This window comes from Muntiacus reevesi, chromosome 3 (assembly GCF_963930625.1).
Source record: "Muntiacus reevesi chromosome 3, mMunRee1.1, whole genome shotgun sequence".
NCBI classification, from domain to species: domain Eukaryota; kingdom Metazoa; phylum Chordata; class Mammalia; order Artiodactyla; family Cervidae; genus Muntiacus; species Muntiacus reevesi.
Genome location: NC_089251.1, coordinates 88,358,344 through 88,385,987, shown reverse-complemented (window position 1 = coordinate 88,385,987; position 27,644 = coordinate 88,358,344). Strand labels below are relative to the sequence as shown.

Below are 27,644 nucleotides of genomic sequence, written 5' to 3'. Positions count from 1 at the left end.
CAGGTCTGCTGGGCAAGGCAGCACTGGCCCTAGGGGGTAGTTGTTCCTGTGACCCGCATATCTCCTTCCAGACTCAGGATTTCCTGGCATCTCTAAGCACCTTCCCAAACCACACTGCCCCACCGTGGGAACGGGGAAGCACAGCTAGGACTCCCAGTCTCCCAGCGTCCCTCTCTGGGTGACTCGGGCACTCAACCTGAAACCAAATACACTTCCCAGAGAGACTGGATCTGACTGTGCTTGCTTGCCTTTTCTTCCTCAGAGGCAACATCTCACCCTGCATCCTAGGACTGGGGAACGCATTTCAGGTTCCTGGTCCGTCTCACAATTCCTAGTCTTTCAAAGAACTCTCTTGGGTTGGGGTGGGGGGTAGGTGTGACTTTGACGGGCAGCGCTGGGGTAGATCTCTGAGGTGGTCAACAGCTCTATATCATATTTGTGGTGGTAGTTTCACGAATCTTACACAGATGATAAAGTGACATGGAATTACACACACTCACACACAATCAATGTCAATTCCCCAGTTTTGATACTATTCTGCAGGAATGGAAGATGCAACCACTGGGAGAAACTGGGTGTAGGGCACATAGATTTCTCTGGACTATCTTTGCAACTCCTTGTAAGTCTACAATTACTGCAAAATTTAAAAGGTTAAACAAAAGTGTCTTATTTAAGCAAGAAAAAATTTTGAAGTGCTTCAAGTTGGGGTGTTTGTGATGCGCGGGGCCTCTAAAGCATGTGGGATCCTGCCTGGGTTTACCTGTGATGCCCTCTCTCTGGCGTTCTGGATCCTCGTCTGATCTTTCACTGATCACCCTCTCCAAGGACTTGACATTCCACCTCTAGAGTACACGTTTGAAAGAGAAACTTGCAAAGGGCAACACGTACCAACAAAAGCATGGATGGTGCTGCCATGGGAGGTGAAACACCTAGGTGGGAGCTTGAATTGGGAGCAGGAGTCAGGTGGGTAACAGATTCCCCGGCTGTGACCATGCCTGTCAGGGAGACCAGTAGCCTGATTCCCTCCCCTGGAGAGGCAAGAGAGGGGACGGAGGCAGTGGCGTGCTGTGGGGACTCGATTTCCCTTCTTGTCATTGTTTTTATTTCAGTGAGACACACACACACTGCACTCACACACACACCCGCTGCGGACCGGCGCCGGCCACTGGAGAGTCTCTGAGCTGGGGGTGGACGGGGCAGGGCGGGCGGCTGCCCTGCTGCCTCTGGGCCCAGGAGGCAGGGGTGGTGCTGTGCTGGGGACTCAGTGTCACGCGGGGGGTGGACACTTAAGCGTTGGCCTTCTTGCTACCGCCGCCGGGGCTGCCCACTCTCCGATCCAGCCGGCTGTAGGGCTCGAAGGCCGAGGAGCCCAGTTCGTAGCCAGCAGGCAGGTCCAGGAGCGGGGCGGTGGAAAAGCAGAGCGCTGGCGGAGGGGGCGGCAGTGGGGGCGAGGCCGAGGCCGAGGTCAGCGGGTTGAGGTGTGGGGAGGAGTTCCTGGGGTCCCCCAAGGAGGTGCCCCTGTGGCCGGCAGGCAGGCCCGGTGGGCCGGGGGTCAGCGCCAGGAGGCTGGGGGCCCTGGGCACAGACAGCAGCCGGCCATGTTCCAGCAGCCGCAGGATGTTGGAGGTGGCGAAGGCCTTGGATGCCGAGGAGGACGCCCGCTTCTCCAGGTCTCTGCTCTGGTCTTTCTTCTGCTTGGTGCGGCGGTTCTGGAACCAGACCTTCACCTTGGGGCGGAGTGAGGGGAGGGGAGTCCGCGAGGGAGAGGGGACAGGGAGTGGGGGAGCAGGGGTGCAGTGAGAGAGGCAAGAAGAGCAGTCAGACTGTCGTCAGGATCTTCCCGCCAGCAGCTTGGCTGGGGGAACCGGAGACCCTGGCCCCCCAAACCCACTGCTACCCTGACTCCTGGATGGGGGGAGGCACAGATGAGGTCCCCCTCTTGGCCCACACGCTTTCACTCTTAGCCACCCCCACTTCCTCCTGTCTCACCTCCCCCCGACCCCTAGCCCATCTCTGAAGGGGGCTCCCTAACCCATCTGGCCATCCCCCTATTTGAACCTCTCGGCATCCCCCTCCCACCCCATCACCTATAGAGCACCTCTCAACATGACACCCAGTGTAAGAGGACGTGTCAGGATGGTGCGGGACACTTCCAATGGCCACATTCCCCAAACTGGGGATAGAGCCGTGCCAAGTACCCCACATCCTAAATGGAGCCACCAAAGAGCAGAGACCGTTCTCAAGGCTGATGAGACGAGAAGTTGCCCTCTGCCAGCACCAGGCACCTGACACCCAGCATTCCCAGCATTCCAACCCCCCCCCCCAGAAGGAAAGGCAGTCTGGGAGGCAGGCGAGCTCAGTGGTCAGTTCTGCGGGCCCCTCACGGTGATGGGATTTTCTCTCCTCTCTGGGGAAGGACGGGGTGCTCCCCCAAGGAGGCAGGTTGGGAGTCCTGAAGTGTCTGGGGAGGAGGGAGGGACAGTTGCTCCCCAGTTGGCAACGCTGTCAACTGCTGCAGCACCCAGGTCCACGTCCCCAGGAGCAAAGCTCCCTTGATCTGGCTGGGAGGTGCCGGAAGGCTGGCAGTTGGCTGAGCAGTGTACCAGCCGGGGACCGTGGAGTGGAGGGCTGGGAAACAGAAGCTCCGGGAGACCCACTGGTTTCCTCCAGCCTGGGAGGACAGAAGGGGGGACAGCAGGGAGGACAGAGCGGGGGAAGGAGAGGTGGGGAGGAGGAGCAGGGCCGAGAGGCTGGCCCGGGAGAGGATGAGGGCAGAGCTGAGGGTGCTTGGGGCAATGCCTACCAGGCCCCCTGTGGGAGCAACCGACCCTCCAGCCAAGGCCGGTGGCCATGAGGCTCCTCAGGCCAGAAGGTGCCACCCTCCCTGCCCTCCTGACCCCGGTGAGGGAGGGGTACCACACTCCCCCCTCCTTTCTAGAGGCTTTCTAGAGGGCTCTTGCCCTGCATGTCCCTCCAGCAGTGGGTCATGCCTGCTCTGAGTGGAGGAGGGGGGGAGAAGAAAAGATCCGAAATACATATGAGTTGGGTGTTTTCAACAGGATTGGATTGCTTTTCGATAAATGAAAGTGACCAGGGAGCTAGGGGATCTACCAGAGGTTGATTCCTGCATTCACTCACTTGCTCATGCATTCAGCAGATGTGGACTGAGCATCCAATCCCTGGGTTGGAAAGATTCCCTGGAGGAGGGCATGGCAGCCCACTCCAGTATTCTTGCCTGGAGAATCCCATGGACAGAGAAGCCTGGTGGACCACGGTCCGTGGGGTTGCAAAGAGTTGGACAGGACTGAAGCTACTTAGCACGCACAGCACATGTGCCAGGCACTGTTCTAGGCGGCAGGATCCTCGCCGTGTAGGGTGGGCAGGGTAGCAGGGCAGACAGATGATAAACAACAAATACAAGCGAACAGGTGTGGCTGTCAGTAGCTTTGACACTGTGTCGGTAAGTGCTTTGAGCAGCATCTCTCAAAGGATTCGTGGTGAGGAGTCACTTTTTAATGTTTCCAATCTGTTGTGGACCAATACTTTCATAATATACAATTAACGTGAATTGTTAGAAAAACTGCTCTGTAACACATACTCTCCATTTCTGTATTAACTTGGCATGCACAGACAACAGCTGTGGATTGGCACTTTGGGGACCCCGGTGGAGAGAAAGGGGGAGAGGAGAGGCAGGGAGGCAGTGTCTTATCAGTGGGGTGGCAAACACGGCCCCTCTAAAGAGGTGACATTTGGAGCTGATATCAATGAAGGGCAGTCAAGGAGGAAGGATGACTCGGCCAAGTCTGACTGAAAGATGTGACTGTTAGTGACACTGGAATTTGCTCCAGGAAGAGGTCCTGCCAGATCTTTGGGGATGTGGCTCTGTCTGTCCCTGTAATCCTTTCCCCTGCTGGGAAGCCTTCTGGGTTCTCAGCCAGGCACCACCCCCAGGGACCCTTGAATTTCAGTTCTCATCTTTAAGATAAGGACAAAAACACCTGGGTTGTGGTAGAGATCAAACAGGAAATCCTTGGGGCCCACACTCCGTGTGAGGTGTACTGCTCACCTTCCCTGTTCTACCTCTGACCTGGAGGGGGAGGACAGACTCAGAGGTCACAGTTCCTTCCCTCTGGACCCAGAGGATGGAGCAGGAGAGAGACTGACCGCTGCCCGCAAACACAGGGCAAGTGGGTACAAAGCGAGTGGCAGTAACGGGGTGCGACCCACCAGGAGGGGAGCTTTCACAGGGGCTCCTGTCCTGTCCTGGGTGTAACAGGGAGGGGAGGGCCTTCCTAGAACAGCACCTGGTACGCAGCAGGCAGTCAATGATATATTTGCCCAAAAGTATGGGTGAATATATCTTCCCAGTGGTAAAGAATCCACCTGCCAATGCCGGAGACCTAGGAGACTCGGCTCTGATGCCTGGTAGGGAAGATCTCCCGGAGGAGGAAACGGCAACCTGCTCCAGTATTCTTGCCAGGAAAATCCCATGGACAGGGGAGCCTGGCAGGCTATAGTCCACGGGGGCACAAACAGTTGGAAACGACGAGTGACTAAGCACGCATGCATATGCATAGGTGAATACGCTGAGAACTCCACGAAATTCTAGCCATGTAAACTTGGCAAGTTAATTAGTCTCTCTGAGTTCAACTTTGTGAAATGGAAATAATATTACTCATAAAGTCATCTTTTTTTTTTTTTTTTTTTTTTTTAGTGTTTTGACTGCGTTGTGTGACCTATGGGAACGTAGTTCTCTGAGCAGGGATCAAAGCCACGCCCCCTACATTGGAAGCTTGGCATCTTAACCATTGGACCACCAGGGAAGTCCTGAAAGCTAACTTTTTATTAAGATTAGATGAGCTAATGAATGTGGCTGCTTTACATTTTGAGCATGGTATTTAATTTCTGTGTGCCTCCGTTTCCTTCTCTTTAATATAAAAATAATAAGGAGCCATTCTGTTGTACTAAAAAAAAGTACACTCAGCTTTTGTCCCTGGTTCTTGGTCCAGAGCTCCTTGTTGTTCATAACCAGCCCCCTCTGAGCACACCTGAGTTTATGCTGATGAAGTGACTCAGGGTGAACCCCTAGTTTTAGAATGGGGGTTGGTCGCAGAAAGACCAAACCTGTAATTAGAGGGTTGGAACTTTCATTCCCTTCCCTCCAGAAAGCATAATGGGTCTGGAGACTGGGTTATAAAGACTCTTGAACAATGACGTTTCCTGCCTGAACTCTCCCCTCTATATCTGGTTCTATGCATCTCTTCTATACGCTTATTTCTGAGTTGTATCCTTTATAATGGGGTTTCTCTGATGGCTCAGTGGGTAAAGAATCCACCTAGCCAATGCAGGAGATGCAAGAGACGTGGGTTCCATCCCCGGGTTGGGAAGATCCCTTGGAGCAGGAAATGGCAATCCACTCTAGTACTCTTATCTGAATAATCCCAATGGACAGAAGAGCCTGCTGGGCTACAGTCCAAGCGGTCACAAGGCGTCGGACACGATCTAGCACAGTATATATGCATGCATCCTATATAATAAATCCATTTGTAGAAGTAAATACAGTGTAAAGAGTTTTCATGAGTTCTGTGAGTCATTCTAGCAAATTATCAAACCTAAGGAGAGGGTGTGGGAACCCGCCTTGTATAGCTTGTCATAACCTATGGCGTGGGTGTTACCTCCAGGAGTTGAGGTCAGAACTGAATTGAATTGTATTGTTGGACACCCAGCTGGTATTGGAGAACTGGCTGCTGCTGGTGTGGGAACACACCACATAGTGTCAGAAGTGGTGTCAGAAGAAAAGCCTCACACCTGTTCTACCAGCTGGTGGTGAGGACCAAACGAGTCAGAACACGTCTAGCACTTAGAACAATGCCTGGCACACAGGAAACTCTCAGCGTTAGTAATACTGTATATTGTCTGCCAGGCTCCAGGGCCAGGGGAAGGGGAAGGAGGCTGGTAAGTTGTAACCAGTCAGTTGAGGGTTCTTTGAGGGTCCACTGTGTACCCAGTTGTGTGCTGGGCTCCCCAAGGAGGCCTGAAGAGCAGATGTGCCCTTCAAATACATCCTTGCTTTGGGGAAATGCACACGGGTCGGTGCCCACCCCCCCAAACCCCCCCACACACACACCCACACACACACACACCACACTTTACAGGTCAAGCCATGTGGAACAGGTCTTGCAGTGAGGTCAAGAAGCCTCAGGGAAGGCTTCCTGGGAGAGAAGGGACTTGGCTTTGACCTTAAAGAACAGATAAAGGTGGCCTGTACTGGCAGGGCAGGGAAGGATGAGGACTGAGGAGTTGTTGGCCTGGGCATCTGAGGTGCCCTTTCGAAGAATGTTTCAGAGGGGGGAGTTGGGGGGGTAAACTACGTGAGGCAAAGGGAAATTAGGCCAAACAGGAGGAGGGACCCTGTGCCTACACCTCAGACCCTGGTCTGAGGGGGTCTCCCTGGCTCCCTCTACGCGCTCTGCCCCGCCTGGCCACTGCAGGCCTCCTGGACAAAGCCTGGCTGTCCAGCCCAGCTGAGCTCAGTTAGAGGGAGGGCCCAGCTGCCCCAGGCCATCTGCTGGGCTGTTTGGGACTCTACAGGGGCAGTTGGGGGAAAACAGGCCAGAGGGAGATGCCCCGGCTTGCAAGACAGCAGGGAGGTGTGAGGAGAGCCTCCCCAATCCTCCCCAGACCGATCTGCTTCCTTCTCTCCTTCCTCTCCTCTTCCCTTCATGCGTCCTGGTTTGGCCCTTTTGATATATTTATTGGTACCTCAAGCTCTTTACTTGTAGCTAGACTTAGAGTCTCTGAGTCTTTTTTTGACAAGCTCCAGCGTGGTTGCCCAGTATACCGGCAGCATAAAGGAGCCAGATTGCTAGTCCAAATCCTAGTTCTGGAACTTATTCATTGTATGACCTTGGGCATCATAACCTCTCCTGATGGGTAAAATGGGATAATACTGGTTGCTACAATCACAGGGCTTTAGGGGTTAGCAAACTAACATAACTAACTTTGAACAGTGTCTTGGCACAATAAATATTGGGGAAGCATTATTATTATTACTACCACCTTTTTGTTGACTGCATTGCACGCCCTTACAGGATTTTAATTCCCAGACCAGGGACTGAACCCAGGTCACGGCAATGAAAGTATGGAGTCCTAACCACTGACCCCCACTACTACTATCATTATTATTTAGATCTATTAGTTTGAATAATACTGCTCCAATACTTTGGCCACCTGATGCAAAGAGCCGACTCATTGGAAAAGACCCTGATGCTGGGAGAGACTGAGGGCAGGAGAAGGGGGTGACAGAAGATGAGATGGTTAAATAGCATTGCCAACTCAATGGACACGAGTCTAGGCAAACTCTGGGAGACCGTGGAGAACAGGGAAAGCTGGCGTGCTGCAGTCCATGGGGTCGCAAAGAGTCAGACAGAACTTAGTGACTGAACAACGACGACCAGTCTGAAATGCCTCCATTCACACAGAGTAGGTGCTCAGTTTACAAAAGTCTTTCCTTTGGGTCGGGCAGACCACTGCTAAGTGCTAAGCCCTACCAGGGTGAGGGGGGAGTTCAGACCTTTTCTCTCCAACAGGAGGTTCTGAGGCTCACTGGGATGAAGGGAGGATGGGAAAAGGCCCCGAATGTGGAAATGAGAGGTCCCCAACCCACATTTGTAATGCCTCATCGCTTTCCTGAACCCGTGCTCCCAGCAAGCCAACCCTGCCCCATGCCTTTCTGCAGGCTCCCTCCTGCACCAACAAACACCCCCTTAAGCCACTGCCTTCATCTTGAATGTCCCTCTCTCCTATCTCTCTGAGCTTTCCCCAAATTCCATCCAAAGGGCCTGATAGATCCAGAAGTGCCCCACTACCACACCTCCAATGGCAAATGCCAACTTTCTCTTGTCAGCACTGTGTTTATTTGCTCTGGTTTACCAGTAACTTTAAGCCTTTCCCTAAAAGATGTCTGAACTCCAAAGCTGGGTTTCCAGTCAGCAGCTCACCGGCCTCATACCCCAGGGCACTCCTGGATGCCAGGGTAGCCGTGGAATGGCCTGGCCCTGCCCTTTTACCTGCGTCTCGGAGAGGTTCAGCTGGCGGGCCAGCTCAGTACGCTCACGGCCCACCACGTACTGGCAGCGCTGGAACTCCATCTCCAGGCGGTAGAGCTGCTCAGCCGTGAAGGATGTGCGGGTCCGTTTGGGCCGGTCCAGGTCCAGGCCCTTGGGCAGGACAATTTCTCGGATGGTTCCTTTGGCATCTACAGGGGTCGTGAAAGGAGGCAAGTTAGTTCACTAGTTAAGGATGTAAGCCACCAATGAACATCTTAATTAGAGGCTGTGTGGGACTTCCCTGATGGTCCAGTGGTTAAGAATCTGCCTGCCAATGCGGGGGACACAGGTTCGATCCCTGGTTCACAAAGATCCCATATGCCTCAGAGCAGCTAAGCCTGTGGGCCACAACTACTGAAGCCTGGCCACCTAGAGCCTGTGCCCCAGATCAAGAGAAGCCATCACAATGAGAGTCTGAGCATCGCAACTAGAGAGTAGCCTCCTGTACATAGCAACAAAGACCCAGTGCAGCTAAAACTATAATAAACAAAAAAATTAAAAAAAAAGAGGTAGCATGATCTGATGGGAAGCTCCTCAGGTCTGGGCCTGGCTGTGTGACCTCTGACAAGTTGCTTACCCTCTCTGGGCCTAGCCTCCTCAATCACCCAATGCAGTATGTTGTGTATGTGAATGGGCCTCAGTACAAATGTCGGGTTTATCATCCAGCCTGGGCAGAAGGGACTCACTCTGCCCCAGCCAGGATTCTCTTCCTTGGCAGAATAAGAAACAAATATAAAGAGAAAATACCAAGTCCTCAAGTGCAGAGGAAAGGATGGTTTAGAATTGGATTTGATCAATCAGATAAGGCTTACTGGAGGAGATGTCCAGAGCCAGGTCTTAAGTCGTGTGTGTGTGTGTGTGTGTGTGTGTGTGTGTGTGTGTGTGTGTGTGTGTGTGTGTGTGTGTGTGTGTGTGTGTGTGTGTGTGTAGCATGCATGGGTGCTCTCTCTGTCCACAGACTCTCCTGGGGTCCCTGAAGAGGCTTGCTGGTGTGGGGTGGAGCTGGGATCCCCAGGAGCCTGAGGACCACTGCCACTGCATCAAGCTGCTGGGGTGCCTTCCAGAGGGGGAATTTCTGCCACTCCCTGTGTGCTGAGTCCTGGACAGCAGGGCCACCCTCCTGGTCCCTGGACCAATGTCACCCATGCATGGCATCTCCAGTATTTTGAAGCCTACTTAAGAGAGGTTGAAAAACCTGTAGCTAACATTTGCCAGATGGTCCCACTTAAAGAACTCAGCTAAAGCAAAATTTCCTGGAGGTGGGGGGGTGGGGAGGTGGATTATAATATATACATCAGTCTTAAGTATAGGGGCAAAGATGATCCATGTTTGAATCACACACACTGATGGCTTCAAATCTAGTTATTAGAAAAGTTTATGTCAAAAATTAGAGTGTGGAAATATGTAACATCGTATTCTGTGCATGCGTGTGTGAGCTCAGTCATATCCAACTCTTTGCGAACCCATGGACCATAGCCCACCAGGCTCCTCTGTCCATGGGATTCTCCAGGCAAGAACACTGGAGTGGGGTGTCAATTCCTACTCCAGGGGATCTTCCCAACCCAGGGATCAAACCCACATCTCCTGTGTCTCCTGCCTTGGCAGGCGGATTTTTTGCCACTGTGCCACCTGGGATTTACCAAACCTCCCCCAACACATGCTGTTGATAATAATAAAGCTAAACTAACAGTAATTTGCCATTAGTGTCAATGGGAAACTTCTCAACTCAAGACAGCCCTGATGAAGCACAGGTAACAGAGCAAGCCTCCAAGGTTGCAGGAACTCCACCCCTCTCCAGAGGGCATGCACAGTTTCCAATGCGGTCAGAAGCTTTAGCAGCCTTGGCCACTTGCAATAATAGCTGACATCTCTGCAGTGCATGCTCTGGGCCAGGCACCGTTCAAGTGCTTAAACCCTATGTCTCAGTGAAGTTGGAATTGTGATTATCCCCATTTTAGAGATGAGGAAGTGGAGGAACACCTTATAAATACCTACCCAAGATCATACTGACAGTGTTTAAAAGACTCTAGAAACCCCTCATTTTACTTAACGAATACCCTCTTCTAGTAATTCTTAGTGATTCCATTAATAGGTTATAGTGAAGAGATAGATTATAGACATCATGGGTAGCAAATGGAATCTTCTGACAGGCTCATCATTGCCCTGGAAGACGCAGGAAAGGAATTGCATTTGGGAGGTGCTGTCTGTCAAGAGGCTCCTTGTGAGCCGTAAGACTGCAGAACCTACTTTTAGAACCTGAGATCTCTCCCTCCAAGTCCTGTAGTATACTTTATGAGACTGGTTCTGCTTACCTCCTATTAGGGCCAGTTAATGTTCCCCCCTCCAGGGTGTACTCTATTTATTTGGCTGCATTGGGTCTTAGCTGTGGTTGTGGGATCTTAGTTCCCCGACCAGGGACTGAACCCGAGTCTCCTTCATTGCAGGGTGAGTTCTTAAGCACTGGATCACACAGGGCAGTCCCACTCCAGGGTGCAATCTGGCTCTTCATAGGCTCCTGGCTCGGCTCACAGGTCATACCCCTGATCTCAGAGGTTCAAACACCTTCGTGTTCTCAGTCAACCCTCAGGGAAAGGGTAAGCCTGGGGACGCAGTCATGGCCCAGAGGCTGTCACCCCCCACACTGGGCTGGCCTTTCCAGGGCGCTGGGCAGGAAACAGCACACGGATGGGAGCCTTGCGCTCGGCAGGCTGGTAGAATCAGGCTTTTTTGGACATCTCAAGTTTCCCCCTCCAATACTTTCTACATTTCAAAACGGTGGGTTAATGTTTGTGACCCCACTGTGACTGGGTCCTCTTTGCTCAGGTTCTACTGTTTCCAATTGTGAAATCAGGCTCAGAACTTTCCTCACAACACCCAACAAACCCATCTCCAAAGGCACTGATTTTATTAAAAGTATCTTGGGGGGTGTGAAGAGGAGAAAGGGTGACGGATGTCATATATGGTGCCGGAAGCTTCACATCCGCTTCCGGGCGAGTCTCTTGGAGCCCACCTGAAGCCCTGAGCCTGCTCCTGACCTCTGATGTCAAACCATACAGCCCTTCCCCTCCTTTCCTCCTTGGAGAGGAGCTAAGAGGGGGTATTCCTGCCTCAGGGAGCAGCCGAGGGCAGCCCTCCTCCACAGGGCCAGGAGAGGCAGGAGCATGGAGCAAGCACCTTAGACTTGTCCCCGGATATCCCAAAAGTGAACGTGAAAGTCGTTCAGTCATGTTTGACTCTTTTCGTCCCCTTGGACTATAGCCCGCCAGGCTCCTCTGTCCATGGAATTGTCCAGGCCACATACAGAAGTGGGTAGCAGTTTCCTTCTCCAGGGGGTCTTCCCAACACAGGGATCAAACCCAGGTCTCCCACATTGTGGACAGATTCTTTACCTTCTGAGCCACCAGGGAAGCCCCAAGGGCCGTGCAAATGAACACAGGAAAAGAGGTTCAACACCACTAGCCATCAGGAGAAAACAAATGAAAACCAGGAGAAAATGATCAGAGGAGCGAAAATGAAAAAGAGTGAGAGCTCCAAAGGCTAGAGAGGATACCAAGAAACTAGATGCCTCGTTCATTGCTGCTGGGAATGTAAAACGGTGCAGCCACTCTGGAAACTGACCTGGCAGTTTCCTAAAAGGTTAAATCTATATTAACCATGGAACTCTGTAACCTCATTCCTGGGCAATTTATCTCAGAGAAATGAAATCTTAGGTTCACATCAAACCTACAGGGGGATATTCACAGCAGCTTTATCTGTAATAACTCCCAAATGGGAACAACCCAGATGTTCCTCAATGGGTGAACAAATAAACAAACCGTGGTACAACAATGACTATAGACAGACACAACAATTTGGATACATCTCCAAATGACACTGAGTGAAAAGACCCAAGGCAGTCCTTCAGATTATGTGCTGTATGATTCCATTTATATTACATTATCAAAATGACAAAGTCATAGAGGAGGCAAACAGATGTGTGCTGCCAAGGGGCTGGGGAAGGGGGACTGTGACTGCAAAGGGGTAGGTAGCAGGATGATGCTTCTTGGTGGTGTCAACACAGTTCTGAATCTTGATTTCAGTGGTGGTTACATGGATCTGTAAGTGTAATAAAATGTCACAGTACTACATACTAAGAAAAAAGTGTATGCAAAAAATGGGTGAAATCTGAGGAAGGTCATTAGTCTAGTTAATTATATTGAATTAATGTCAATTTCTGGATGTTGATTATGTATTATAGTTATATAAGATGTCACCATTGTGAGAAGCTAGGTTGCAGATACATGGGGCTTTTCTACCATTTTTGCAACTTCTTGTGATTCTCTTACTATTTCAAAATAAGACATTAATAACAACAACAACAACAAAACATGCCAAGAGGTTAGAATGATGTTTTGTCACAGAAACTGACAAATCTGTTTATGTAAAGAATACAATAGAAGCTCCCCAAGTGCCTCTGCATTTCACTCGTAGTTTGTAAGATGATTTAAAATGATACATAAATAAATCTTTGTCATTTCAAAAGTTATGCAGTTATTTTAGTGTTTACTAGAACAAACTTAAATCTGTGATTTTACATACTCAGCATGAAGCTAAAGTAGACATTTCATTTGAAAATATAAAATATTCTTTCCACAGATTTGTCAGCTTCTGTGACAAAACATCATTCTAACCTCTTGGCATGTTTTGTTGTTGTTTGCTAAAATATTAAGTAAATAAATGAAACATGGATATAATAGAAATGGTAACAGTGGGATTCAGATTACTCAATATTGGGAAAAAATGAAATAAGGAGTATACAATTAGAGCCATGGATATACACTGACAGAGTCTATGAAAAAGGGAACATTCTGTATGTCTAGGCTCTCAATGCAGTTAAGTAGATTGAGGACCATAAATTATCCAGGTTTGGAATAAAATTAGGTTAAATTCATGTCTCACCCCATAAAGAATAATGCTTCAAATGGAATAGAGAGCAAATTGTAGACTGTAAAATGATGAAGGTATTACAAGAAAATATGAAAAGCTATTTTTATATTCCTAAGCTTGGGAAGAGTTTTCCAAGCAAGATGCAAACCTGGACTGTGAAGGAAAAACAAACGATGTATTCAACTATATTAAATCTAAAAACTTTATATGACAAAAGCATCAAAATCAAGATAAAATACAAAGTACACAATTGAAAGTCTTTTGTAAAAGGCAGAGAAATAATATCCAGAATATATAAAACACAATTAAGAGTAATTATTTTAAAAAGGGGCAATAGTCTAATAGAAAAAATGGTCAAGTAATTTTTGTGAGCCATTCACAGAAAACATATCCAAATGGCCAATAAATATGTGAAAAGATGAACACAGCTTCACAGTAATCAGGATAATGCAAGTCCAAGCAACAATGGATAATTTTTTATCTCCCATAAGACTGGAGAGACATTAGTAGATGATTAATAAAGCAAAGATGCACTGTTGGTGATTCCACACTCCCATTAACTGCTGGTAGGACCATAAACTGTCATAATTTTTCAAGGCTGCATTTGTCAAGTTTATAGAAGCACGTAATTATTGCCCCAGCAATTTTATTTTAAGCACAGACTCATGTGCTCCAAGGTATACATAAAGATATTTGCAGCAGCATTGTTCAAAATGTTGAAAATTTGAAAGCATCCTGAGTGTTCCCCGCAAGGGATACAGATGAACAAATTATGATACATTCATGCCGTTCATATTTTATAAAATACCATGTAGCTAAAAGAATAAGGCAGTGTTCATATAAACTGACATTAAGTGAAAGAAAGTAAGTAGTACTATCCCATTTATGTAAATAAAACAACTGTGTATATTCAACCATCCAACATAAATTTTAAAAATGCCCGCACGTGTTAATTGCTCAGTGGTTCTGACTCCGCAACCTCATGGACTGTAGACTGCCAGGCTCTTCTGTCTGTGGGATTCTCCAGGCAAGAATACTGCAGTAGGTTGCCATTCCCTTCTCCAGGGGATCTTCCTGACCCGGGGATTGAACCCAGTCTCTTGCATTGTAGAGAGATTATTTACTGTCTGAGTCACCAGGAAAGCTGTAATAAATGCCTTCTATGTGCCAAATAGTACTCTTGTGTCTGAGGATATAGAAATGAGCAAATTTGACAAGGTCCCTGTTCCCGTAGACCTTGTACTGGGGAGACAGACAGATAATAAATTAAAAAATGAATATGTAGAGACTTCCCTGGTGGTCCAGTGGCTAAGAATCCTGCCTTCCTGTGCAGGGGATGTGGGCTGGATCCTTGGTTGGGGAACTAAGATCTCATGTACCACAGAGCAACTAAGCCTGAGTACTGCAACCACAGAAGCCCACACATCCCAAGGAAGACCCAATGCAGATAAACAAAACAAAACCAAAACAAAATATGTAAGGTAATGATAAATATTGTGAAGAAAGTAAAACAATGGGATGTTTCAGACCTTCTCCAAATAGCTAACATCCAATAGTCAGTGCTTCTGTGCTTGCTATTTTAGCTAGGACCAGCAGAGGAGACCACTCATCAAAGTCAAGCTAATGGATAAACCAAGGATGCTGCTCGCCAGTGTTGCCAATTCCTTCCAGGCACACAGTAGGATTGCATTCATTTTCTGCCCTTTGAAATCAGATATAGCCACATGATTTGTTTTAGACAAGAGGAAGGGATGCAGTCACTTTCAGGGAACATGTCAAAAGCCAGGTCTGGATTTCCCACCTCCCCTTCCCTCTACTGGCATGGTCCAGACGCAGAAGCCAAGCCAGAGCTTCATCAGCCTGGGTTTCTGAGTACCAAGACAAGCCCCTGCCCACTTGTGATGGACTTACCAAGTGATTTAGAAATATATTTCTTTGTTAAACCTCTGAGATTTGAGGTTGTCCCTGCAGCAAAATTTGGTCTCTCCTACTGACAGAGCCCTCTTCCCTAAATTGTTGCTTTTCTAGGTGGAGTCATGTGTGTGGGGGACACCAGGAAGGAAGGACAGCTTAATTCCAGAGCCTCTAGGTGGGTAGGGTCTTGTTAGGGTGAAATGCATGAGTGGAATGAAGGCCGAGTTTTGTTGTCCTCCTCAAAGAGGGGTGAGCCTCAGGGGTACCAGGGAGAGTGAATTCCACCAAAGATCCTTTGCCATGGGAGAGGTGGTGACTCCTGCCTGATTACAGATAGCTAATGCTCTTGACCTCCAGCACCAAAAATGACCATCTCCCACTACCTCTCCCAGTAGACCCCCTCAAAGTCCTACCCAGACTTCATCCAGGTAGCACCCAGCTAGTTACTTTACATGATAAGCTGTTAATACACTCATTTTTAAATGTAACAATGTCGTTTCTGCCTTAATCTACAAATGAAATGTAATCACTATGAAAATTCCTTATAAAAAAAACCCTCATTCTCCAGTTTACTGGAAACATTGAAAATGGAAGAATAGTTGAGAAAAAATGTGCAAGAATGAGGAGAGAATTCTTGCATTACCGTCACAGCAAAATATACTACAAATCTACAGCAACTAAACTGGTGATGCTGGCACACGAGTTATGAAGCAAATCCATGCCTATATGAGGAATTGCGATATTATCAAGATGAAAGTTCAAATTAGTTGGAGGAAAGACAAGATTACTCAAGACCTGGCTTTTGGACAGTTAGTGCATCATCTGGAATAAAGTCATTTATCTCACAGTGCATGCAAAACTGTATACAAGATGGATTAAAACTTTAGATGTAATAAATAAATCTCTGAAAGTAGAATAAAAACACTAATGAGTTTTAAAAAATAAATAACAGATTTGAGTACCTAGAGAAAAAAACTGCTGCAGGATGACAGACAGTTAAAAGAAAAGTGACAGATTGGAAGAATATTAATAATACATGCATAACAGTCTCAATGTCTAGTACACAGACAGCCTTTATAGTCTAATGAATAAAGTCAAGCAGTCCAGTAGGAAACTGCACAAATTATATGAAAGGGTTCCTAAGAGAAGAAGAAATACTAGTGGCTAATAAATATGAAAAAATACGTCCAGAGGGACTTAGAGAAAATGAAAATTAGAATAGAAAAGAGATAACTTTTTTTTTTTCAGATACTTTATCAGACTGGGAAAATTGTACTGGCAAAGGTGAGCGAAAATAGGTTTTCTCTAGCTCTATTGGTGAGAATACAGGTTAATAGAGGAAAGGTTTTCTTGAAGGACGATTTCACAGTGCCTAACCTAATTTAAAAATGTATAGTTCTTTTGTTTCAGAAATTTTACAGAGGTTTCTACCCCAGAGAAATATTGTATATTTCATAAAGAGCCACTGTTTGTAGCAGTTTGTAAGAAGGGGTGGAAGAGAGGAAAAGCTGAATGTCTATCAATAGCAACTCTGTTGATGAAGTCACAGTAGAGTCATGCCTTTGGTTGTTGTGTAGACATTAATAAAAATGAGGTACATCTTCATATACTGACCTGAATAGGTGTCCACCGTATACTGCTACATGAAAACAAGTTCATGTGTACAAGCCCAGTTTTATAAAGAACAACAGGTAAAAGTAAAGTGTGTATGTGTGTGTGCATGGGCTTATATCTATATAGAATTAAATCTGGCAGGATGGACACCTCTCTTTTCTGTTCACTCTGTGGAGTGGAAGCTGGTAAGGAAGGAAAGATATCCCCCATCTTACTTCATGTATTTCTCTATTATTTGGTGTGTTGCAAAGACCGTCACAGTCTGCAGACAGACTATTTTAGCAGTGTGCAAAAAAAACCCCACTTTTGTAATATATAACTTACATATTTATGTTTTCAATTACCAAAGCAAGTCTAGGAGGTTATATCTTGGGAGTGAAGTGCCTTGGGTGGGGTAAATGAAGAGTTTTCAACTTACACTTCATTTCAGCTTGAATTTGTTTTATAATTAAAAGAATGTTTTATGCTTCAGAAATGAAAAGACACAAGAAAGAAAAACAAATTATAAACTAAAAAATTGTAACATATATTGAATTTTTGTAACAAAAATTTTAAGAGTATTCTAAGTTATATAACATATACATTATATGTAATATATGTAATATTGTTACCTTTGGCTGGAGAAGAACTTTCTAGTTGAGAACTAAAACATAGAAGCCCCAAAAATTTGAGTCAAAAACAACAACAACAACAACAACCCAACTCACAGCAAGGTTGAAAAAGAAAAAGAAAAAAAGAATGAAATGGATCTGGGGATGTTTGCAACATATGTCACAGAAAAGGGGATCATTTTCTTTCTATATAAACATACTAAATATGTGTATATTTGTATGTTTAAATGTTACATATATGTTATATATTTATGTAGTCTATACATAGTTTACAACTATAAAAAAACAATGAGTAAGCCAATAGAGAAATGGCTATGCATATGAATGAAAAATTCACAGAAGAGGAAATAAACATGGAAAATAAGTATATGAAAATACACTTAACCTGACTAGTAATCATAAACACCAATAAAACAAGATTTTTTTTTTTCACTTGAAAAGATTTTGCTCTAAAAGACTAAGTACATCCTAGGTTGGGAGGATGTGGGGGAGAAATGGCATATTTATACAAAACTCCAGGGGTATAAATTAGTACATTTTGGTGTTTAGAAATATCAATCATAATTTTAAGTGTATATACTCAGATTTAAAAATTTAACTTCTAGGAACTTACCCTGTAATTATATGCATACCAGATATATGTGAAATGATGTCTATTATTTTAAAATTTTTATCATGAGAAATTTCAAACATACAAAACAAGAGCAAAAGAGAGAAAAAGAGAAAATATAACGAATTGTGATATACCTATCCTCCAGCTTCAACAATTACAAACTCAGTAACAATCCTAGCTCTTCTATCTCCCTATAACTTTAAGCAAATCCCAGTCACCATATAATTTCATCCAGAAACATTTTTATAAATGCTTTTATAAATCATTTTATAAGTTTCTTTAAAAAGCAATCACAATACTACTGTCACAATTAGAAACATTAACAACCATTCCTTAATATAATAAAATGTCTCACTTGTTTTCATATTTTTCACATTGTCTCATAAATGAGACTTTTTAGTAAATCTGTTCAAATTAGGATACAAAACATTGAAGTATTGTTTGTAATTGTGAAAAAGTAGAATCATCCTAAATATCCATCACCAAGGGACTGGTTAAATAAATGTTATTATATCTGCATAATATAGTATTATGCAACTGTTAAAAATAACAAGGTAGTTTTAGATTGAAAAGTATCTATTAAATGAAGAAAAGAAGTTTGCAAAAAAAACCCTCACTCTTACAATCTATAACTTATTTATGTTTTTCAATGTCTAGGGAAAGTTTGGGAGGTTGCATCTTGGGAGTAGAAGTGTATTATGTGGGGGAAATGAAGAAATTGCAACTTTTACATGATATAATAAAACGGCATGGATTGATTTTGTAATTAGAGATTTTATACTTCAGAAAACAAAAGACATCAGAAAAAAATTAAAGGACAATTTATAACCCCCCAAATTGCAACATATATTGAAAGCAATGAGCCACTGTCCACAGTACAGAATTTCTAAAAATCAATAAGGAAAGGAATATTTGAAAATTAAAATGGTCACATGAAATGAATTAATAGATAGCAGAAGTGCAACTGGCCAATAAACATGAAAAGATGCTCAACTTCACTGATAACCAAAGAAATAAAAATTAACATGCCAGTGAGGAACCTCTTAGCAAACATGTTTGAGATACATAATGTCTAATATGGGGAGAGGGCAAAGGTGGGGGTCTAAATTGCTAAACTTATCTTCCCCTGAAAGAACAATTTAACATCTATCAAGATAAAAAGTGTGAACTGTGATAGCAAGACTTGGGGATACAAGCACTTTCAGGCATTGCTAAGGGGTGTAGGTACCATCTTATTGAGGACCCTTGGGCATTATCTTTCAAATCACAAACACAGATACTCTTTGACCCAGTAACCTACTTTCAGGAACTTCTCTGACAGATAAGACCCACACGTGTGGAAATGACCAAGGAACAAGCATATTTAATATAGCATTGTATATAATGACAGAAGATAAGAAAAAAGCTAAATGTCTACCATTAGGGCACAGGTGGTATAACACATTATGGTCTATCCAGTATCTAGAAATGGAATACTATGCATTTGTAAAAAACTAACAGAAGTTCTTTATCCCCTAAGATATACTGGTAAGTGAAATTAGCAAGGTGCAGGAAAATATATATAGATACAACCATATGCAAAACAAGCAAAAGGAAGAAAAAATAATGAACTGGCTGACAGAATCATAGAAATGATTTGGAATAACATATTGGAAAGCAGTAAATAATGGCTGCCTTTGAGCCCAGTGGGAATTGGAGGATGGGGAAGGATGGGAAAGCGATTACTCATGTGTACTTAAAACAACCTTTTGATATTTGAATCAGATGAATTACTATTTTAAAATTAAAGAAAACACATTAAAAAAATTTTAGAGTGTAACTCTTTTTTTTCCACATGAATTTTCAATCACACTTTAATTTAAAAAAAAATTTTTTTTATTAGTGGAGGTCAATCACGCTTTCAATGAAAAGATCATAAAGTAACATCTCATCATCGTACATTAAGGCTGCAGGCTCTGAATGGAGAGATCGGTGACCAGCTTCACTATGACACTTGAGGGCTGTGTGCCTGTAGCTCTGACCTGAAGCAGCAATTCCACTGCTAGGAATTTATCTTTAGGAAACACTCAAGGGCTCAAAGACCTGGGCATTGGGAGTTCATTTCTCAAGCTTCCCCAGTAACTGAAAAAAATTAACAGGTAAGTTATACATTACAAAAGTAAGATTTCCCACAAATTGCTGTTTTTCATTTGATAAAATTTATTCAATAAATATCTTTCCATCTAGAAGTGCTTCATGATTTTTAACAACTGCATAGTACTACATTATGCAGCTATAATAAAATTTTATTTAACCAGTCCCTTGTTGTTGGATATTTGGATTGGTTTTACTTTTTCACAATTACAAAGCTTCAATGTACCAGAGGAGAACAACAGGAACACCCTTCTAGAGGATTCGAAGATCCCTTTCTTCCTCCAAAGGAGGAGGGGAAATACTGTGCAGAAGGGGAACAGTGTGAAATGGCTGGGTGGAAAAGATGACCCCAGGGGGTTGAAAAAAAAATTTTTTTAATGGTAAGTTCCAAGACAGCTTATGTAACGTGTATATAAGAGGGGAGAAATCTACCGCAGCACACCGGTGGCTATTTCTGGGAGCTTCCTACCACTTTTTTTTTTTTTAACCTTGAGACCGTATTGCTTTTTTTTTTCTTAATTTTTTTCCCCATGTGGACCATTTAAAAAGTCTTTGTTGAATTTGTTACAATGTTTCTGTAAACGTTTGGGTTTGTTGGCTTGTGAGATCTTAACTACCCCAGCAGGGGTGGAACCCGTATCCCCCCACCACTGGCCCACCAGGGAAGTCCCCATATTGCTTTTTGAGTGCAAATGCTCTACCTGGTTTGTTCCCATCTACTTTGTGAGCGTGGTCTTACGTTCTTCGCTGGGTGTCTTCCACCCGCCGAGCTCTGGCTCTGCGGTGGGCGGGGGACAAACAAAACACAACAAACCTAACTTTATCCCGTTATTCAAGCTCCAACCAAGGAACGGAGGCCTGTGAACTGGACGGGGAGAAGGGGCGCAGATTTACCTAATTGTTAATATTTCCCTGGTTGGCTCTGCAGCGGAACATCCCCCAAGCACCTGCGGAGAACCGGGAGACTCACTCCCGCCCTGCGGGCCCTGCCCTTGCCCGGCCTCCTCGTCCAGACTCTGCCTGCCTCCAGACTGCCTCCGTGGCCCTGGGGATCCAAAGAACGAGTAAAAAGAACCATATTTGAGCTTTTTCAGGTTTTATATTTCAGTGGCCCCCGAAGTTGACGATTGCACAAAATTCCAAAAATAGGGTGCCGTCAACTTTCTAGTGTAACGATTATTCTGTGCTCTGGCATCATCACCGTTCCATGTCAGGAACGCCTTTGTAACGTCAAAGAACAAGGAGGTGACTGCAGGACAGGCGTTCTTCCCGGGGAGGGGCGTGGCGGCCTCCTACCTGGTGAAACCAGAGGTTGGTTTTGCTTCCTCTAATTCATTCGGCAGATATTTACTGAGTGCCGACTGTATGCACGCGTAATGCGTCTGGGGAGACCGCTAGGGTTTGGCGGGTGCGGTGTCTACCTCCTACGTGGTCCCTGCGTGGCGTCTACGGACCCGGCTCGCACCCTCCTTCCTTGAATTGTTCGCCTACATCGCTCCCTCGCCACCCAGGCCCTGCCGCCGCCCCGGCGGGCCAGGAACCTCGCATGTCCCCGCTTTCCAGATGGTCTCGGTTGGTTGTCAGCGCCAGCAGCCCCACCGTGTTGGTCTGGCACGGAGTTGCTTAGTCGCTCGGTCGTGTCCGACTCTTTGCGGCCCCGTGGACTGTGGCCCAGCAGGCTCCTCTGTCCATGGGGTTTTCCAGGCAAGAATACTGGCGTGGGGTGCCATTTCCTCCTCCACTGGCACACAGTAGGTACTCGTTAATGTTTGTGGAATCAATCAACTAGCAAGCGAAGGGCAAGCCCATGGGAAAACCTGGGTGAGTGGGGTCGGGGGTGGCAGTAGCGTCTCACAGTCGCGCCCCCGCCCCGCCGCGCTCGCAGCCCTGGCTTTTCCAGGTCCGCCCACTCTTCCGCTTTGCAGGCCAGATTTCGTCCGGCGCCGCCTCCCCTTTTTGCGGTGTCCACTGCCACCTTGGCACCTCTAGTCGAGACCATCCAACCTCCCTCCTGGATGCGGACGGAGTGGGGCAAAACGGGCGCACAGACCACCCGGGTCCCGGAGATCCCTGGGTCGGCCCACTCGCCCCGGAGTCCTCTATCAGAGGTTTTCACACTGGGGCACGCAACTCCGCGGGCTGTACTGCCGGTAACCCGCTACCCACTTTCCGAGGAGGGTCAGGCCGATCTTTAGTCTATGCTAAGCAAACAGGAAGTAAAGACAAAATTCATATGCTTCCTACACCGTCCCCCACCTCGCCGCCCATTTAAAATACAAATCAAAGAGCGAACTGAGAGGGAGCTTGGGTTGGTTACTTCGGCCCCAGACTTGAGTCGGGGTAATTGAGGAAATGGCGTCGAGCCAACGCGAGCCTTAGAAGCCCTGTCTAGCTCCAGGGGGTGCGCAGTTTGTGCGGAGACTCAACTCGTTTGGTGCAGCAGAACAAAGATCCAGGGACGCACGCTGCGGCAGTCCGCTCCCTCCCCTCCAGTTCCTAGTACCCACCCACTGTCTCGGCCTCCCAGCCCGGCTGGGTCACCCGGGGGCCACCTAGAAGCTCTGATCTTTCAGGCGCGCGCGCGTGTGCGTGTCTGCTGCGCGCGGGATGCTGGCGGCGGGTCCACAGGCACCCGAGTTCAAGAGACCAGCCAGGGCGGCAGCGCTAGCTGAGCACCGGAGGCGCCCCGGAAGGCCCTTCACAGATCCCAGAAAATGAAAGTGTGCACGCAAGACACACCAACAAGACGACGCATTTGTCTGCAGGTCTGCTTCTGGGGGTGTGTGTCTTGGGGGTGGGGTGGAAGCATGGATATCAAGTAAAAAATAAAGACCCAAAATGATAGGGTACACCTAGACCCGCCATGAGAATGTGGGTCCTTCCGCCAAAAACAAAGCAAAAGGAAAAACCTAACAAACATAAAACGAAAACAATCCCAGGAAAATAAAAAAGAAACCTAATACTCCCCACAAGCTCCCCAAATAAAACCAAAACCAAAACCCAAATCCCCAAAGCACAATCCCCTGCATGAATCATTTAAAGCTTTCAACCACTCCCTGGGAGGAATGGTCCGGTTATCTCTTAACAGACTTATGTTGAGGCTCCAGTCCCAAAGTCTGGTGCTCCGAGGGCCCAGACACAGGGACTTGCAATCCAGCGGCTCCTTCCAATAAACACTTTGGGTCACTGACTCCATTGCCAAGACACCCCATCTGGGGCTGGGGGGGGTGGTTAGAGGCTGTGCCCTCGTGGAGTTGCCATGACTTGGGGGGGGGTTGAGGACGCTAAGTCCAGTTCGAGTCATCCTGGGTCTTGGGACTGCTGTAAATCCAACTGAAAAGCAGGTGATGCCGTTCAACGCTGAGCCCAGACCTGGCTGCACAAGGGGTTTGACTGTTCCCTGGGTTGCTACTAGCTCAAGCCCCCAAAAGGCTTGGCCCCTTGCCCGGCATCCTCAAACATGTCCGCAGCATCCAAGACTCTGCCTGGTGTATGCCATTGTGCTATTTCCACCAATACATTTCTGCACCGCGGGTCCAATACTGCCCTCAATTCTCAGGGGGCTAGACCCCGCTAAATTCAATCACCCCTTGCTCCAAACTCACATCCACAGAAGGAATTGTTCAGCCATAGCCAGAGGCCCTGGGCACATCCATCAGGATTCCAGGCGAAAGCATTTCTGCTAGTGGGTGTTGGTGCTGCAGGGGTGAGGGGAGTAGTCATTCACTCAGTCCGAGGATTCCTGCAGTTTTCCTGTCCGCCTGTTACCAGACAGAGGGGTGCTGAGTCAGGCCCAGGATGTCACATGTCTCAAGGTGCGGGAGTGCACTGGGGTCGCCTCTGAACTCTGCAGACTCAGGCCCAGGTGGCAGCGCAGAGTTAAGGAGGCCCGACTGGGGGTTTGAGACTGGCAGGTCAGAGGGATGCTTTGGGTGCGCTGGGACCAGAGCTAGGCATTGTTCATAACATCTGCTGCGTGGGTGAGGCTGGTGGACGGCCATTCCCAGATCTGTCCAGAAGCATTGCTGAATTGACTCTGAGTCCATTTGAGAATCACCTAAGTGCATCTGAGTGTGCAGATCAGAGCATGGATTATGAGGTTTGGGAGTTTGGGGTGAGACTTGTCCCCCCTCTTTTGACTGAAGGGATCCCGGCTCCACCGAAAAGGCAGTCCCACTCAGACCGCAGCGAACTTGGAGCTGCAGCTTTCTTTCCACCTGCTTCCTGCCCACGGCTTGTCTTTTCCAAATGCCCCTGTGGAAGCCTAGCTGCGTCCTCAGTGGAGTGTCTGGGGTGCCTGTTGCGTGCACACCCCTGTTATCTCGGAGCCTTGCTTGTGCCCCTGTGTGGCGTGAAGCGGCCTCCATTTTGAGGCAGGGGATATGGCAGGTCGGCCTCCCTGGCTCCCTGACCCACATTTTGCAGGGGCAGGAAACTTCTGTGATTGGCTGTGCGAGGGTTCCTCGAAGGGGATTGGGGAAGGCCGCACTGTGTGTCTGCAAGGTGGCACTGGGTCTCCTTCCATCAGCCAGTCCCCGTCCCCTTGGCTGCTCACCTCCAAACGCTCACACAGCCTCTGGGGCCAGGGGTTGTGGTGGGGGAGGCCTCTGAGGAAGGAGGCCCGCGGCCTGAAGCAGTTTCAGTCTACTTGGAGCTCCTACCCTTCTCATTCCACAGAATATTTATGGAGATCCCGCTGCTTGTTTGCAGTTTTATAGACAACATCTCTGACCCTGAGCACAGGCACTCAAGGGAAGAGCTATGCTTTCTTCGTTCAGATGAGGAAACTGGGTCACAGAAAGGCAAAGAAACTAGCTCAAGTTCAAAGGTCTATAAACCTTGTATTCCAAATCAGTTTCACGGAATTCCAGCACCAGGCCTTTCTCTTATTCCTCTTCGTCTTGGGACTCCCTCAACAGGTCTGCTACCTTGGGGTGGAGCCCTCAAGGGAGCAAGGGAAGGAGGCAGAAAAAGACTCAGAGAGAGTGGGGCTCTTTCCCAGAACCTTCACCCCGCCAGCAACTTAACAGCGGACACACTAACCGCCTACTCTCCCCCACTGTATGGTTTCCTCCACGGGTACTTTGGGAGGATAGATCCTTGGAGGTCAAGGGCAAAATGTACTGTCTGCTTAGAGCGCGCTGGGCGGGGGGACCAGGGTGCTGTGGACTTCCTTTCACCAGTGCTGGGCCTCCGCCCTGGGCCCAGTGGGGCCCGGAGTGACGCAGGTGACTCTGGCTAGGAGGGATTAGCGGTAAATGACGTCCCTGGTATCTGAGGCCTGTAATAACCTCCTTGTCGCTAAATGGAAAAGGACAGAGAGATTTACGCGGGCCCTGCATTTACCTTTTATTTCTCTTAAGTGAATAAATACCTCCTCTGTACTCTCTCTCCATTCTGTTGTCTAAGCACAGTGGCGCTGCTGTATCGCCTACATGAATTTGGGAAAGTACAGCTGGTGGTGCACACTAGCTGCCCCACATCCAGCAGGGGCTCCATGGATTGCTCCTGGAGTGGGTGGTCTCTTGAAGGGCATCCTTTTTGATCCTACCTTCCATGAGTCAACACCTGGGAGTTATCTGTCATCACATGCGGACACAAAATCTATTCCATCTGCACGGAGTTAGAGCAGAAGGGATGGTAGGTGGGTACAGAACTACAACTGTTCAGCCAGAAGGAAATGAAAAACCCACAGATGAAGTGTGAGGTGGTGAGTGTCCTTAATCTGGGAATGTGGACTTAGGAGGCTGATTTCTCTGTTTCTGGAAGCCTTGCAGATTTCCTTAACGGAATTCCAAACTGGCTGCTAACGCCTTGTACACAGGACACCCCACAGTCTATGGAATGGATCTAATTTAATCCCAAGTGCCCAAGAGGTCCACACACCTGTTGGAATCCCTGTTGGTTGGGGACCACCTCCTTTGACCCCCAAAGCCGGCCCCTGATCACGGAGTGACTCTACCTGGCCTGGAGCTTCCTGTGTTTCCTGAAGACCAGGGTACCCGAGTCTGTGTCCGAGATGGTCATCAAGCAACTTCACACTGGGCTGCCTCCATGCTGTGCCTTTAGCCCCATTCCCAGAGTCACCCAGACTCAGCAGCTGTGGGGAAGCCGTGAGCGACCAGGCCAAGGTGTCTCAGTCTGTGTGTGGGAAGCTCACACACGGCCCAGCCCAGATCAAACTCGGGGGTCCTGGAGCTGGTTTCCCTTCCCTAGGCGGTGGCCGAGGAAATCAGCTCCGGCTGATTCCCTTCTAGGCCTTCAGGCTCGCAAGAGAAGCGATCAAAAAGAAAGGGCAAGAAAAAGGCAGCGGGAGGAACCGGGGGCAGCCGCTACCCTCGAGTGGCCTCTTTCCGCTGGGTCTCCCAGTCCGGGACTCTGGGATGGTGGGGGAAACAGACTTCGGGCTTCGCCGCGGCCTAGGGACGGGCTTAAGGGAAGACCTCGGAATCCCCTTTCTTCTCCTATCTTGCTGGGCGAGGCCCGGATCCGGCGAAAGGCGAGCCTAGAGCTGGGCGTGAGGCTGGCTTTGGGGGCCGGGGAAGCCGCAGCCTCTCAGCGAGGAAGCCAGGCAGAGCCGGGCTCTCGGACTCTTGCAGGGAGGGAAGGCGGGGAAGGCAAGTTCGGCGGAGGAAAATGGCCGGGAAAGAAGAGAGGAGGGCGAAGGGCGAGGGAGAATCGGAGAGACGCGAGAAGCCAGGCCGTGAGAAGGCCGCGCCGAGAGCCGGCTGGGCCCAGGCGCCGCGAGGAAGTGGGAACCGCGAGAGCGAAGCCCCGGCCGGCGAGCGCGGCGCACGCCGCCCTCTGCGTTCCGGTGCCGTCTCCCGGGAGCAACCCGTACGCCTGCGAGGCCGGGACCGGGAAGCGGGGCTGGGCAGGGAGCGGGGAGGCGCCCGGCAGCTGAGCGGAGCCCGGGCCTTCTCCTCTCGCGGTTGCGGGCGCTGGTCCCTCCTCGCCCTGACCCAGCGGAGCGCTCGTGACGCTTTTCTCCGCACTCGCCGCGAGGGCCGTGGGGCGGGGACTCGGCTCTCCGCATCCCCGCACTCTCATCTCGCCCCCAGCCACGGTAACCCGCCCGGGTGAGACTGGAGAGCTGAGCATCTCAAGGCAGTGAAACGGGAATCTCTCCCGTACCGCTCGCCGCTTTGTCCCCTGCACTCAGCTCAATGTCCAGCACACAATGGACGCTTAAAATAATGTTTGCTGAATGAATGACTGGACGACGGTCGTCTGAATGAATATAGGACTTGGGAGGTGGAGGCTGCAGGAAGGTCGGAGGCCCCCGAGAGGGAAGGGAGGGGAGTTCAGTGGGCCAGGGCTTCGAGCCGTCCCCTTACCTCGCACCAGGATGCGGCGGCAGTGGTCTGCCTCGCCGAGCCCCGGCTGCCCGTCGCTGTCGGCGCCGCTCTCCCTGGAGCCCGCAGGGCTGGAGTCGGAAGTCCCGGCAATCTCCCTGGGGCTGCGGCCGCCCGCATCAGCGCTCGAGTCTTCTGCTCCGCCGCCGTCCCCGCCGCGCCCGTTCCGCGACTCCCGGCGTGCGGGGCCGCGGTCGCGCTCAGCGCCCCCATCGCCCATGCCGGCCGCCACCGCCGCCCTCGCCACCGCCTGGCCAGCCTGGGCCGGCCAAGCCCGCGCCTCCCCGCCCCTCGCGCCCCCGGCGCCCCCCGTGCCCCCCGCCCGACTCCTCCCTCTCCGGCCCCGCCCCCACCCGGCCGCCCCACCCCT

General features: G+C 48.6%; 1 protein-coding gene and 1 long non-coding RNA gene across 2 annotated transcripts; both read right to left on the bottom strand.

Moving 5' to 3' along the window:
• Positions 1-1,079: 1,079 nt before the first annotated feature.
• On the bottom strand, positions 1,080-27,553 carry VAX2 (ventral anterior homeobox 2). Its single transcript, XM_065929490.1, has 3 exons — positions 27,257-27,553; positions 8,070-8,257; positions 1,080-1,727 (listed from the first exon to the last, which is right to left on the bottom strand). The coding sequence occupies exons 1-3, from the start codon at positions 27,492-27,494 to the stop codon at positions 1,287-1,289; spliced, it is 867 nt and encodes a 288-aa protein (XP_065785562.1). The 5' UTR covers positions 27,495-27,553; the 3' UTR covers positions 1,080-1,286.
• Positions 19,652-26,842, bottom strand: LOC136164488 (uncharacterized). Its single transcript, XR_010662361.1, has 2 exons — positions 25,882-26,842; positions 19,652-20,964 (listed from the first exon to the last, which is right to left on the bottom strand). It is a non-coding gene; the product is annotated as an uncharacterized lncRNA (long non-coding RNA).
• Positions 27,554-27,644: the final 91 nt, after the last annotated feature.

Bases quoted from the DNA above. Each gene is read 5' to 3' on its own strand.
- VAX2 (XM_065929490.1), bottom strand. From the start codon at position 27,494: ATGGGCGATGGGGGCGCTGAGCGCGACCGCGGCCCCGCACGCCGGGAG. The intron at 8,258-27,256 runs GTAAGGGGACGG...CGACCCCTGTAG, and splicing joins CCGCCGCATCCTGGTGCGAG to ATGCCAAAGGAACCATCCGA. The intron at 1,728-8,069 runs GTAAAAGGGCAG...CTCCGCCCCAAG, and splicing joins TGAACCTCTCCGAGACGCAG to GTGAAGGTCTGGTTCCAGAA.